General features: G+C 44.7%; 1 protein-coding gene across 7 annotated transcripts in view; it reads left to right on the plus strand.

Annotated features, from left to right (window-relative positions):
• The window catches only part of PUM2 (pumilio RNA binding family member 2), a 2101998-nt gene that overhangs the window by 1131628 nt on the left and 956891 nt on the right, over positions 1-13479 (plus strand). For all 7 annotated transcript variants that reach the window (XM_069605904.1, XM_069605906.1, XM_069605907.1 and 4 more), the window contains one exon: positions 5903-6139. In XM_069605904.1, coding sequence (XP_069462005.1) covers positions 5903-6139 — 237 coding nt within the window. The remainder of the gene's footprint in view (positions 1-5902; positions 6140-13479) is intronic.

The following is a 13479-nucleotide window of genomic DNA, read 5'->3' on the forward strand; positions in this document are numbered from 1 at the left end:
TCATTGCCAATGCCGGAGCTTCGTCGACTCTTAAGTGCTACCGTCACAAGTGGAAGCATTTCACCACGTCGTGCCGGTCGCAGAAGATCACCCCTCTAGGGTCACGACGCTGCAAATTCTTCCATAGTTGTCCTTGGTGGGACTGGAGCACGCATCTATCAAGGTGCATCTCCCGCTACACCAGGTCTCCAGGAAGATCTTCTATTTGGTCCCACCATCTCTTCAAGGAGTTCCTCAAAGGGCTGTTTTGATCTTTCCCACCGGTGAAGGCTCCTGCCCCGCCGTGGGAACTCAACGTGGTGCTGATGAGGCTCATGGGCGCCCTCTTCTAGCCTATGCATCAGGCCCCTCTCAAGTTCCTCTCTTGCAAGACTGCTTTCCTTGTGGCCATTGCCTCTGCCGGGAGGGTAGGTGAGATCCAGGCCCTATCCTTCAAACAGCATTATCTGGCTTAGAGTTGAAGGTGGTGCTACGGATGCACCCCTCCTTTATGCCGAAGGTTCTGTCGGAATTCCACCTCACGGAGCCTTTGGTTTTACCAGTGTTTTTTCCAAAGCCTTTGTCACAGGCTGAAAGTGCCCTGAAGTTCTATGTGGGACGCACAGAGTTTTCGGAAGATGTCTCAACTGTTGGTGAACTTTGGTCCTGTGAACCATGGGAAGGCCTTGTCCAAGGCTTCCATCTCACGGTGGCCCTCCGGCTGCATCATGCACAATCGGTTGGTGAACCAACCGCTGCCCACCCGTCCAAGAGCCCACTCCACCAGAGCAATTGCTGCGACAACAGCGTTCCTGTCTGGTGTGCCCCTGCTGGATATCAGCAGGACTGCTACGTGGAGGTCCACGCCTACCTTCATGAGATTCTACTGCATCGACAGGGATTCCAGGGAGGAGTCAAGAGTCGGCCAAGCAGTACTGCGCAACCTGTTCGCTTGAGGTGAGCCTGTTCCAAAGGTAAGGGTGGTTGCTTCTGTTGAGCCTTGCCACCTCCTGTGGTTGTCTAATGTTGTACTGTCTGTATTGTTTATTCATGAGCATGTGAATCCATGCCAGACACTCTTGCTGGAGAAGGAACAAATGACTTACCTGTAATTATTCTTTTCCAGCATGTGTCTGGCATGGATTCACATGCAAAAACCTCCCACCCTGCCCCTCTGTGGCTCTTCTTGGTCATACTGCTACTTTATGTGCTTTCCAAATCTGAAGATGGCTGTCAGAGGAGGGGCTTAGGGAGAGGACTGTCATTGGCTGGGTGCAGCATGACCCGGAGTATAGTGATTGGTTTAGAGGAGAAATACAGTTTGTAAGTGAAAGTGAAACAGTTTTTATTTTTGTTTTTTCGAGAATTCCCAGCCTAAGAATATTCATGAGCATGTGAATCCATGCCAGAACCATGCTTGAGAACAGTAATTACAGGTAAGTAACTTGTTCCTTACTTTCCCGTAGGTGGGAGAAGAAAAAGTAGGCTGTATCAATGGCCATGTTGAAAACCACCCACAGACACCAATCCATGTCAGCATTTTATGATATGGCAATTATAACGCGCCTATGCACAAGTGTTTAAAGGCGCGACGAGGCAAGGGAGATGGAACAGAGGGAAGACAGAGACAACTATCTTACTAGGCCAGGTGACATTGAGATTGCGCAAGTGCCGGGGGAAGGGGAATAGTGCAGGGGGCAGGGAGAGGGGTACGTGTGGTACATGGGAACAACAGTAAAAATAAATACAATAATAAAAGCAATAAGTAATAGTCCGGCCAGCTGGTGGAAAATGCAAGGTTAAGTGCAGACATCAGATGACAAGTGCTGGTAGGGGACTGTAGGGATACAGAAAACAGTCCCCAAGTGTGGGGGATTCCATGGAGGCAGTGCCAGGGCTGCAACTGGCGGGGAAGGGGACATGGACCCGAGATCAGAGGGTAACCCTGTAACCAGTGCAGTTTCAGTATCAGGCAGGAGTTCAGCAGGGGAGAGCAGGAGAGAAGGCAGAAGTAAAGAGTAAAGTTTTGAGGTGCTTCCAGAACCAGAGATGGTTCTCCTCAAGTTTCAGAGAGGCTGTTCCAGAGGGAGGCCCCAGCCGAAGAAAGATCTACCACCAAATAGTTGCGTGGATAAGCGACTGACCCTGAGGGAGTGTAGGCGGATGAGCGAAGAGCTTGAGAAGGAAGATATTTAGGAAGAGAGTTGAAGGTATTGAGGCCCCATGCCCCAGAAGGCCTTGTGGACAATGCAGAGGGTTTTGAACTTAATCCTTGCAGCCACTGGGAGCCAGTGCAGAGATTTCAGTCCGGGAGAAATACGATCCCTCGGCTTCAGGCCAAGGACAAGTCTAGCAGTCCTGTTCTGGATGAGTTGCGGAGAGTAGAAGCAGGCAGATTTAGAAAGGGGCTGTTGCGGTAGGCCAGCCTAGAGAGAACGTTTGCTCTGGAGACGGTGAGCTTCTGGGGTACGGAGAGGAAAGGAAGAATACCTCCGAGGAGGTGCAGCTGGTAAATAATTATATCGGACAGTGGCAGTAATCCCCAAAATGCCAGGCCCATATAGTTATACAGAGTAGTGTACCCTCAGTTCGACCAATGGGTCTCCTGTGGCCGACATAGGGGTGAAAATAAGAACCAAAAGGGGTGGACCTCACTGTCTTGAGAAAACCATCTAACCCTCCAGTGGGAGAAACCCTACCTTGTTTCTTTAAAGAGAAGAGCAAACTGAGGCGCAAGTCTCTTCACCTTCAAGAGCATTCAAAGAATCGAGCGCCAGGAAGAGTAGACCTCTTACATTAAGGGTATGTGACGAATCTAGCAACATAGTCACTGATTCCCTGGAGGGAAGCTTCTCTTACGTAGCCAGGTAAATGCAAAAGCTACCGAACACTGACTCTGGGGGTGATTATCTGAGGGAGGAAATCGCCAGAAAGGCAGGAAAACAATTAATCCAAATAAACCTTCAGATTTAATTCTTAAGACACCCATGTGCCTTTGCAACATGCCTGTATTGCTTATTGTGATGCAGATGAAGAGTTTCCAAGTTTTCTTGACCAACCTTATTTACTTCCTCTCCCCCTAAATACTGAGACGAGGGAAGAGGGGTGGAGCAATGAGGGTGACCTGAAGTGGTAAGCAAACAATGTGTTCTAGCCTTTGGAAAGTGTTAACTAATGCTGGGAAGTTTAAAACACACACAGCTGATCAGAATACGAGAGAGACAAACTGCAGCAGAATGCAATTTGTGTGAACGCTGTTTGGAACACTGGAGGGGAGCACACTATGGAAGGCAGCACAGAGGCTGACTAAAATGGTGTGCAGAGAGACTGGGCCAAGAGAAGCTCACCTCCTTATTGCTATATTCAGATGGATCCGCCAGAAGCAAAGGAAGATAAAGCAGGGGCCAAAAGACTAACAGGACATACCCCCAGTCAGTTTACCAATGGAGAAGACGAAAGAAGGATACGTCAAATGCCAGAGCTGCCCTGTAAGCCCAGAGAGAGATAAAGGGTTACCGGAGCACTGGGGAGCTAGGGTTTCATATCTAACAGCACAAGAAGGCTCAATTAAACTAATTTGGACAAATTAATACAAACAGTTTTAAGAAGGGGTCGTTGACCCAATATTTGAAAAGAGGAGTTGATGCCAATCTGAACTTTGCTCAGAAATGTTTGGTCACCCAATACTGGAAGAGCATTATTTCTTGGATGAAAGAAAGAGTGAGCAGAGAATGGAAAAGTCCTAGCAGGATAGTGAACCAGGCAAACGGTGTGTCTGGGACTCAAAACTATAAAAGGATATAAAGGCCTGACAGGATAGTTAACCAGGCACTGTGCGAGTTTGGGACCTGCACCCAAGAAACAGAATTGTGATATTCTGGCAGGAAAGTAAACCAGGAATGAGAATAGAAGTAAACTTGAAACCGTGGAACAGTAAGAACGAATACAAAAGGGTAGATCCATACCCCTTTTAAGGATAATTGATAAAGTCATAACACCCTGGCAGGAAAGCACATCGGGGGTAAAAAGAGGAACAATCAAAGAAAAAGGGAAGAACCATACCCCTTTAAGGTTCATTGAGATAAAGTGAAGATTCAAGAAAACTGTGTGTTTAAAATTGACTCAAGGGAAAGCTTATTCCCCCTGTAATATATTGGATGGTGAAAAACAGAATGAACAAAGGGAAAGAGTTATTTTCCTTAACACTGTTGCAGCATAATAATTGGAGAAATGTGTAAGGGTCAGTTTAGGGTTATTGGACACAGAACAGTCTTTGCTTTTGCATCCTGGCAATGATGTTCATTAGTTTTGTTTAGGCAGGGAAACTCCTCATAGACAGCTCAGATTTCCCCAAACCCTCTTATCTTATCTAATTTAATAAAAATAACATCCAGATGTAAGTTTGTCCAATGCGGTAGCTTTGTCTGCTGTCCCCGCTAGAGGGAGCTGTTGCTTTATGATATGTAGTGGTCTTGCTGTTTCAATTAAAACCTGCACTTAAGCCCGTGCACCCAGAATCTGACACTAGTTTGGACAATAAAGAGCCTATTATATACTGAAACTTGTTGCAGTGTCCTAGTCTTACTCGGTGCTCCCACCACCAGTCCTCTTGGAAGAAAACTCCAAAAGACTGAGCTGGGTGGGGAGCGGCCGCTCTTTATAGTGCTGGAACTGAGGTTCCAATCAGCCAGGCCTTGGCGTTCTCTACACCTTCCCCTGTGTTAAGTCCTCCTCCTCTCATCTTTGTGGTTTCTTGAAGGTCATCAGGATCTCATGCAACACAGCCCTTGAATGTAGCTTAAGAGAGGTGATCGTGGTCCCCTGCTGGTTCCCCCCTTCACAAGGTTATCTTTTACGAGCAGCTTACAGTGAAAAGTCGATTTTTCATTCAAAAACAGTCGCATCCTTTATGATTTGGCCTTAGCTGCTTAATCTCAAAGTATGGAAATAGTACAAATCATAAAATGCTGTCTCTTTAAAGTGAACATTCTTTGGGCACTGGCTGTCATTCTTTTGTCCACTGTTGTGCAAGTTAAATGAATACACTTACTGAACAAGAACAGTTTGGATCTCTGAAAATAGCAGTATCACTTTAAGCAAAACAATAATAGTTAAAGTAAGAATGGTAGAAACCGGCTCAAGGATGTAGGTTAACTATTGGAAACCAACATGGACAAGAGGAATACTGATCTAACTACATATAGACAACATAGTTGTTATATACCACTTGATGTGTGATATGGTTGCAAACAGAATGTCATCTGTAGAGTATGTTTTGACTACAGTCTCTAGAAAATAAATTTTGGAAAGTGCCTTTAGGTGTAGACAGTTTTTTAATGTTAATGCCATGCCATGAACCTGCATTTTATTACATGGAAGTCCATTTTATGTAGTAATTTTTTAACGTTTTCCCCCTGCAATATGTTTGATCAGGCACGTTTAAATGTACAGGTGTAATGAAAGCCCCACAACTTCAAAGCATCTCCTGTGAAAAATCTTTCTAGGGACCACCTGTCATTTGTAATGTAATATTCACTGGAGACTGCAATCGGGTGTTTTAGGATTTTTGTGTAAGTTTAGTGGGTCTTGTGTATTTTGCTTACTCTCGAGTTACTGAGCATGTTTTATTTTGAAGGTGTTGAGGGCAGTTGCAAGGGAATGAGTGGAAAGATAAATAGAAGGAATCTAAAACATCAATTTGTATCCACAAATTCCTGTATTTTTGTATCGTGTGTGTGTGTGTGTGTGTGTGTATATATATATATCACATTGCTGCTTTGAGCTGTTTTTTAAAAAAATAATAGTTTATCATTTTTATGTTGCCTGCCATTTTACTACCCTACTGAATGAAACATATGTTGTCTTATGTTCATTTAACTTCCTGAATATAATTTGGCCCTTACTTTTTGTTTTTAATCTTCAGTTGGCGGTTCTGCAAGTAATAGTACCTCAAGGAGAGAATCTCTGTCTGCTACCTCCGAATTGTACAAACGGTCTGGTAGCAGCCTAGCATCCATAGGGCAGCCATTTTACAATAGTCTCGGATTTTCTTCTTCTCCAAGTCCCCTTGGTATGCCTCTGCAAAGCCAAACTCCAGGACATTCACTTACACCACCGCCATCGCTTTCATCACATGGATCCACATCCAGTTTGCATTTAGGTAAAAGTAAGAGGTTTTATTTGCATGTGAATGTATATGTACATTTCTATTCTGTCTTTAACAAGTCCAGAATCTGTGATCATACTTTTGAAAATGATAGTCCGCAGTCTGTGTTATTGCCATCCTGTTTTAATTTGGAGAGACTGATGAAACTGCGGTTTAATGTTTGTATTGACAGATTTGTTCGTCTTTTTGAAGTTTGGAATGCCTTGTTTCGCTTACACTGCTTTTTAATTCAATTTATCATTGATTTTTCCATTTTGAAGACAGTTATGAGTTTACTTTTACGTGTACTTGGGAAATAGTTGGCTGACACAATTCATGAAAATACCTCATCTTATGAGAATCTGTGACAGAAGATCTCATTAAAGCAGGGTTTGTGTTGCACTCTTTCCTGCACTGTGTTTTCATCCCTTTATACAGGGCTAGAGTATTAGAGATGTATGACTTTGGTTTGTTTATCATATTTAGGCAATTAAAAATGAATAGGCTAGCTTTTTGCATTAATTGCTCATAAATATAAGACTCCAAACAAAATGTTTGCTTAATTACAGTCCTGATACATTCTGGTTTCACCATCACCGTCTTGTGGACAATGCTGGATTTGACTTTTATGGACTTCATTCATTCTTGATGCGTCACCCTTTCTCAACTCTCATGCTGAACTTCTTTTGCATCTTGTACTCATGGTGGCCCTGATTCATGCTGTTCTCATCTTCATCTTGTATCCTGGCTTGCAACATTATGTTTTACTACTGACTTCTGTAATTGTATTCACTCTCCCCTCTTGCTGCTCCACTCTTTTGATTGCTAACTCTGTCGTCAGGCCTAGTACGGTAGTCGCCTGTCTGATTCCATTTCCTTCCCACTCTCCCCCTCCCTTCCTTATCTATGTCTTAGCTCTTGCACTATCTGAAATGTCGACAGGCCGAGTACGATAGTTAATTTCACATCCTTACTTTTCATGGCTTGTAAGAATGTCATTGTTTTTTCCCTTGTTCCCTCCCTTGCCTTGAAGCGCTTTGAAACACATTGTGTATAGGCGCTATATAAATAAACATATCATATCATAATTAGACTTTAACAGAAGGACATTTTGGTGGCATATCAACATTCTTTTAAAAATACATTTACCAATGTTTGGAAATGCAAAGGTGTTAGCTGCAAGGATGCATGCAAAAGTCTTTTGAAGTTGAGCTACAGTTTGCAGTTACATCTTCCATGGCATTCTAGTATTTTAATTTTTTTGTTTATATTTTTTTATTTTTCTAAAAACAAAGAAGACACAAAACAGTGCATCAAAAAACATTGTTGTGCAAAGCATCAGTGAGAGCCTATCTGTTACTGAAATTAACCACGTACAAACAATACAGTTGGTGAACATACATGTCAATTCAATCGGAAGCCTTCAATCCTCTGGTACCCTAAGCGCCCCGTATCTTCCTAAAGTTACGAGGGCAGCCTCTGGCGTTATGCACACTTTCTTCTGCAGACATCCAGCTATCTAGATTTTGCTCCCATTTGAAGACCTTCAGTGGATCCTTAGCCCTTCCCTTCCCGCCCTCCCCTAAACACCCCTCCCATCCCCACGGAGTGTAAAGCCATACCTCTTTTTGCCACTATTAAGGCATTCTCAAGAAAGTGCTTAGCATAACTAGAATGTTAGCTCGCTCCATAGCCTCAATAAGCACAACCTTGCGTCATCTGGAATTGTTTGGTTAAGTGCGAAAGAAATACACCTCTGAACTGCGAGCCAGAATCTGCAAACCATTGGGCAGAGCCAAATCATATGATAGAATGTGCCGGTATCCTTAATGCAGTGTATGCAATTGGGGTCTGTCGCATTCTCATTTAAACAGCAGGTCCCTGGTCTAACAGACCGGATATAGGATCTTCAATTGGATCTGCCAAAGACAAGCTGTGATTTCAATTTCACAGGGAGTCGTTAAGGCTTCTTGCCAATCTTCAGCATCCCTGGGGTCAAAATCCCCCTCCTCCATTTTCCCTTGACTTCTATTAAAGGGTGCTGGGAAAAGTTAAGTATCGCCTTTTTAGCAATTCAAATTGGCTTCCAATGGGGTTGTGATAGGGGTAGTCAAAATCCCCATAGAGTTGCAGCAGTAAAGCATGCCGAAATCGGACGCAACAGAACTCCTCAGATGCAGCCAGACAAAAGGCATGCTGCAATTCTTTTTCTTCTCATGAATCATTTTTTGTTGTTTTCATCAAAAGAACTAAAAAGCGCAACAAACATAACCATCATGGCTTGACATAGCAGCACAGAAGAATGGACAGAAAATAAAATTGCTGGGCATACGGCAGAAAGTCTGGTGAGAATATCGGTCACATCAATGTCCAACATCACTACTTGTCCAATAAACACCCCTACCCATCACCCCCTCCTGCCATTTACCCCAAACCTCCATAAAGTTTGCAGGACACCCCCTTGCATTATACACATGTCCATCTCGGCTGACCATCGGGCAATCTAGGTTTCCCTCATAACAAAGAAATAACTTTCTTGATTTGTCTCAAAACAATGGACAGGAATATCCTCTCGTATTTAGTGAGCGCCACCTCCCCCCCATATCTCAAGTAGTACACATTTCGGGTCACTGGGGACCTCGAAGTTAAATATATTTGACAGTCTATACATTTGCCCCACAGTAGTTGAGCCTGAAAACATTCCCATGGGGTGGGATAAAATGTGCTCCCTAAGCCTCCCGCACAGTAAGCGACTATCATTGTCAGCCCACCAACACAGCTTGGTACCGTAGTAGTAGACGCGATACATAAGCTTATACTGTATAAGGCAGAGTCTGGCAGACATGCCGATCTCCTGAGGAAACATCAACGCCTCCACCCATTTCTCGGGATCCATAGGGCCCACATCCCTATCCCACCTGTCCTTGAGGTGGAACAGTTCCTGTGTCCCGTAGGCAGATATTACTTGATACAGAGTCGGCATGACTCTTGTCTCAATTCTCACTGTAACGAGGTTAGCCTCATTCAACCCTATCTTTACTACAGAGCGCAAGGTCTGCAGCCTCCCACTTGCTATTTCTGAAGTTCCTGGTCGTGCTCGGCTGGAACAGCCTTATTCATTAGGTAGGTGCATTTGTGAGACCACTGCAACTTAAGAACAAAAAACAAAGCAATTTTCTGGTAAAAACGGAATTTTCAGAAGTTAATTTTTTTTCCCCGTGCTTTACTGAAATCACGGCGCATTACATTTCCTGTATATTGCCCCACTGTTCTTTGCTGTATATTTTTGTCACTGCAACCGAAGACATACGCCCAGATGCCCTTGCACTTTGCGCACTATACAAATAAAATACAAATGCATTTACTGCGCGCTACTTTGCAGTGTTCTCCTACATTCTGCGGCCTGCTACAACATGCAATTGATCTTCTGTGTCCTTCTGCCCACACACATTGTGACCACCATGCGGTGCTTCTAACATGCCAAATTGCTGTGTTCTTGTTGGTAACTTTTCTCGTATCGAACAAAATTGTTTAAGTGGATTAGGCCGTATATAAAGCTGATGTGTAACTTGGATGAACATTTTATTGTATTGAATTTTTTTGTTGTTTTCTATGAAGGGATTTTATTGTAATATGAATTGAAAGGTATTAAGACATTCATGTTTTTGTTGCTTTTATTAAATGTTTTGTAAAGGTTTTGTTTCAAACCATAAACAATAAAAAAAATACATTGCTGTGTTCTCTTTTGAGGTAGTGTGTCTGGACGGACTTCTCGTATCCTGCGCTGCAATTGGCTGGTAAATTCTTTTTCTGCCGAATATGGGGCTGGCAGGCATTAGCCGGCCCCCTCTCCAAAGGCCCACTCCTAAGGCCCCGGTCTGCTCCCTGTGCGCTACCAGGACACTACATGAATCTACTGCCACAACTTGACCCTCCCTGAGGTTGCTACTGCACTCTGTTTGGAGACTGGACTACCAAGACTCTTACTTGGCTTGCACTGCGTTAGTTCCCTCCTTCTGTCTGCCCTTTCATTCCCTTTCTTGGGACCTTCCCTCTCTTCCCTGCTTGTTGTTTTACTTGTTATGCTCTCTAATGCATTTGTTTCGGCACTCGCCTCCAACTTCTGATTCATACCTAATTTCTTTACCACAGTGCCTTAGCGTTTAACTTTGAACGTCAAATTTGGGTGTGTTTCTCATCTATCTTGAAAGTCCCATTTGGGTGTGTTTTTCATTTAACTTTAGCCTTTAATTGTAATCTGCTAGCCCAGTGACTGTTCCTTACCGCTGTACTTGCATACTTCTCCCACTGCCTCCTCTCTCTACTCACCCATGGTGCTATCTTTCTCCTATCTACGCCAACTGCTTCTCTATCAACTATCCTTCCCTTCTCACCAAGTCTGGTAAGAGGTTGTTTAAAAAGGATATCTTGGCCTCCAACCCAGGTCTCCCCATCGCTGACCCCTATTCCAGTGCCTCTTCCAGACAGACCCTCACTGACATTCTCTTTGTCGTTCCTTTGCCAGATCTATGGACCCCTCATATGATCTCTGTGCTCTGTCCTGTCTCCTCCTCTCCCATTAGTGGGGGCACCCGCTGGGAGGTCCTCATGGATTCCTTCGACTCCTCCAGAGTTATCATTGTCTACCTAAACTGCACTGTCATGGTCCAAGGCCTTCAGGCCAATCTCCTCCTCTTCGATGGGCGGTTTCCACACCTCATCAACTTCCTTTCATCTCTGGCTATCCCCTCCTCCCTTGGCTTCCTTGGCCTCTCTTCCCTCCTCCCCTGCCCCACCTTGGGCTCCTTCCACACCTCCGCAGGGCATACCCCTGATTTATACCCCTCCCCGGAAGGTCTTTAAGTCTGGCAACCTTCATCTTGCCACTATCATCTCTCGCTCTGCTGTCAAACACTCCTGACATCTGCCACCTCCTTGAAGAACTAGACCTTGATGTCCTTGTGTTAGGGAGAAATCTCAGAAATGTGCTAATTCCCTCCACCTTAGAGACCCACAGCATTTCTGCTGGATTTGGAGGACTTGATTTTTTTAACCTGGAGAGAGTGGGACCCTTTTTTCCCCCCACTCTCTCGTGTATTTTAATGTGATTTTTTTAAGCTCTGTTTTTCTTTTGGTTATGGAGCCTGACAAACTCCATAGGCATCATCTTTTACATTGTGCCACACAGCACATTCAATGCAGTGGCACAGGGAAGTTTCCCAGATTTCCCAAATGTTTAAATACCTTCTCTGGAATAAACTACTGTTTCCCAGAGCAGTAAAGTGAAATTGACTTTCTAGACCCAGCACACACCATCTTACAATAGGGTTCTGGAGGGGTTACTTAGTATCCCCTTTGTCTAGCTTCTCATGTAACGTTTTTATGTTAACCTTTCCTCGGTGAATGGCTGGTGGCAGTGATTTACTTTTAACTACTGTGGTGTGCATTTACCGCAGGCTGCATTTGCAGCTTCAGTAAAGCACCCAAGGGTGCCATTTTTGTCAAAATGGCCCCGTTTTTCTTTTGGCACCATTTCTTTGTGGAAAGGTCCTTCTTGAGATTTACTCTGCGCACCAAACCAGGTTTGGTCCCTTTGTCCGTTTTGCCTTTGGCGGGATTCAGAAGTGAAGCCCGCCTCTGGCTCCAGGGTGTCTTGCAGGAGCAGGAAGTGAGGGAGGTGCCCCAAACTCCCTGTGCTTAGTCTCCTAGGAGACCCAAATGCACTCTGTAGTGATTGGCCGGCTGACGGTCTGGCAAGGACAGCCACCCTGCTTGGTGACTGACAGCTAAGCTGGAATGAATGGGAGAGAACTGAAAAAAAGCGAGGCTTTTTGCTTGGAAGGCAGAGTCGATCACTGGACGAAGGAACGAAGAAGAACTTGAATAGGACGCCTGCTGCAACTCCTGGACCGTTGGTTTACTCGGTGAAGCCCTGCTGCTGTGCTGAAACTCCAAATTCGTATCGACAGAGAAGCCCCTGCAAGGACGACGTCTCCCTTTTTGAGTTGGTGGGACCAATCCACTCCAAAGTAAGCCACCTGGATATCTTCTTGGAGCTGGTTGAATTTCCAGAGTTTCTGCTGAAAACCGAATAGCCAGGGAGAAGAACACCAGATTGTTTGCCTTGCTTTTAAACTTGCTAAGAGCCCAGGATGATCCTCTGGACTCCCAGGAAGCAGGACTGACTGTGCCTGAGCCCCCTCAACAGTGTGCGGGACCGTAGAAGCAAGGACAGTTCATCTCGACTGCTAGGAACCACGGTGTTGCTATTTGCGATAGTCGCGAGGAGCTGAAACACCAAAGTGCCACTTGTTTGAAGATTGCCGGTTGCGAGCGGTGACCGTCCCATTGCAGTGCAGGAGTCTCCAGAGGTCCTCCCTCTTGTCCCCTTGACTGAGGCCCAGGAACAGTGAGATCTGCAGAGCTGCACAGGAACAAGAGTCATCTGCTGCACTTTTTCTTCAATCCAAAGGTACTGTAGAGTCTGAAAGAACCTAACTCTTGTTGTAGAGTTGCTTGCGTCTTCTACTACTCACAAACCTAAACAGTGTGTGGCCCTACATTGATTCTTCTTTTCTTCAAAGACTTCTCAAGCATTGTGCAAAGAACTTTTCTTACTTACCTACTAGAAGTGCTTCAACTCATATAGACTTTTGCCCATTGACTTTGGCTTAGCCTGTTATACTGAATGACTCTGCTTAGGGGATCCAAAGGTATTCGCCTGCTTAACAATATTTGTGATATCTTGTTTGTTCTAATAACCTTTTCCTTTGACCAATTCGTACGAATGTTCGAAAATGCTACAGTAAGATATTAATGTCCCCAGCATCCTAGCTATTGAAGTCACCTGAGGGCGTAGGTTGAGACTGTGGGCCATCCCAAAAGGGTCTTTACTGATTTAGAAGTAAGTGTGTTGTTTTGGAGTGTATTTGTGTGTTGCTTTTATATTGCTCCCTTCTGAAGAAAGCTTACTCGGATTGATAAATTAATAATTGTTTATTCAAGAAACAATGTGTGTAAGTGTTTATTTGAATACTCGTCACTGTGAATCTCTGTGTAGCTCCCCTACAGCTCACATTGACCCCTCTTGAGAATAAGCGTGGCTACTCAACACGCTACCAACCTGTGTAGTACAGACTTATACCAAAGGTTGGGTTCCTATTGCCAGGAGGTCAGGGTTGTTGTAGTGCGCTCAAACGGTACTGCATACAATGTTGCCTAACACCTCGGTCTTACCGAGACATGGTTCATGACCAGCTCTGTCGCGAGTTTCGACACTCTCCTCCCTGATGGGTACAAGATCCTCTCGGCGCCCAGATCCACCTGGCCCGGAGGGGGTGTAGCCCTGGCCTTTC

The sequence above is a fragment of the Ambystoma mexicanum genome, chromosome 4p (assembly GCF_040938575.1).
Source record: "Ambystoma mexicanum isolate Mex_15411 chromosome 4p, UKY_AmexF1_1, whole genome shotgun sequence".
NCBI classification, from domain to species: Eukaryota; Metazoa; Chordata; class Amphibia; order Caudata; family Ambystomatidae; genus Ambystoma; species Ambystoma mexicanum.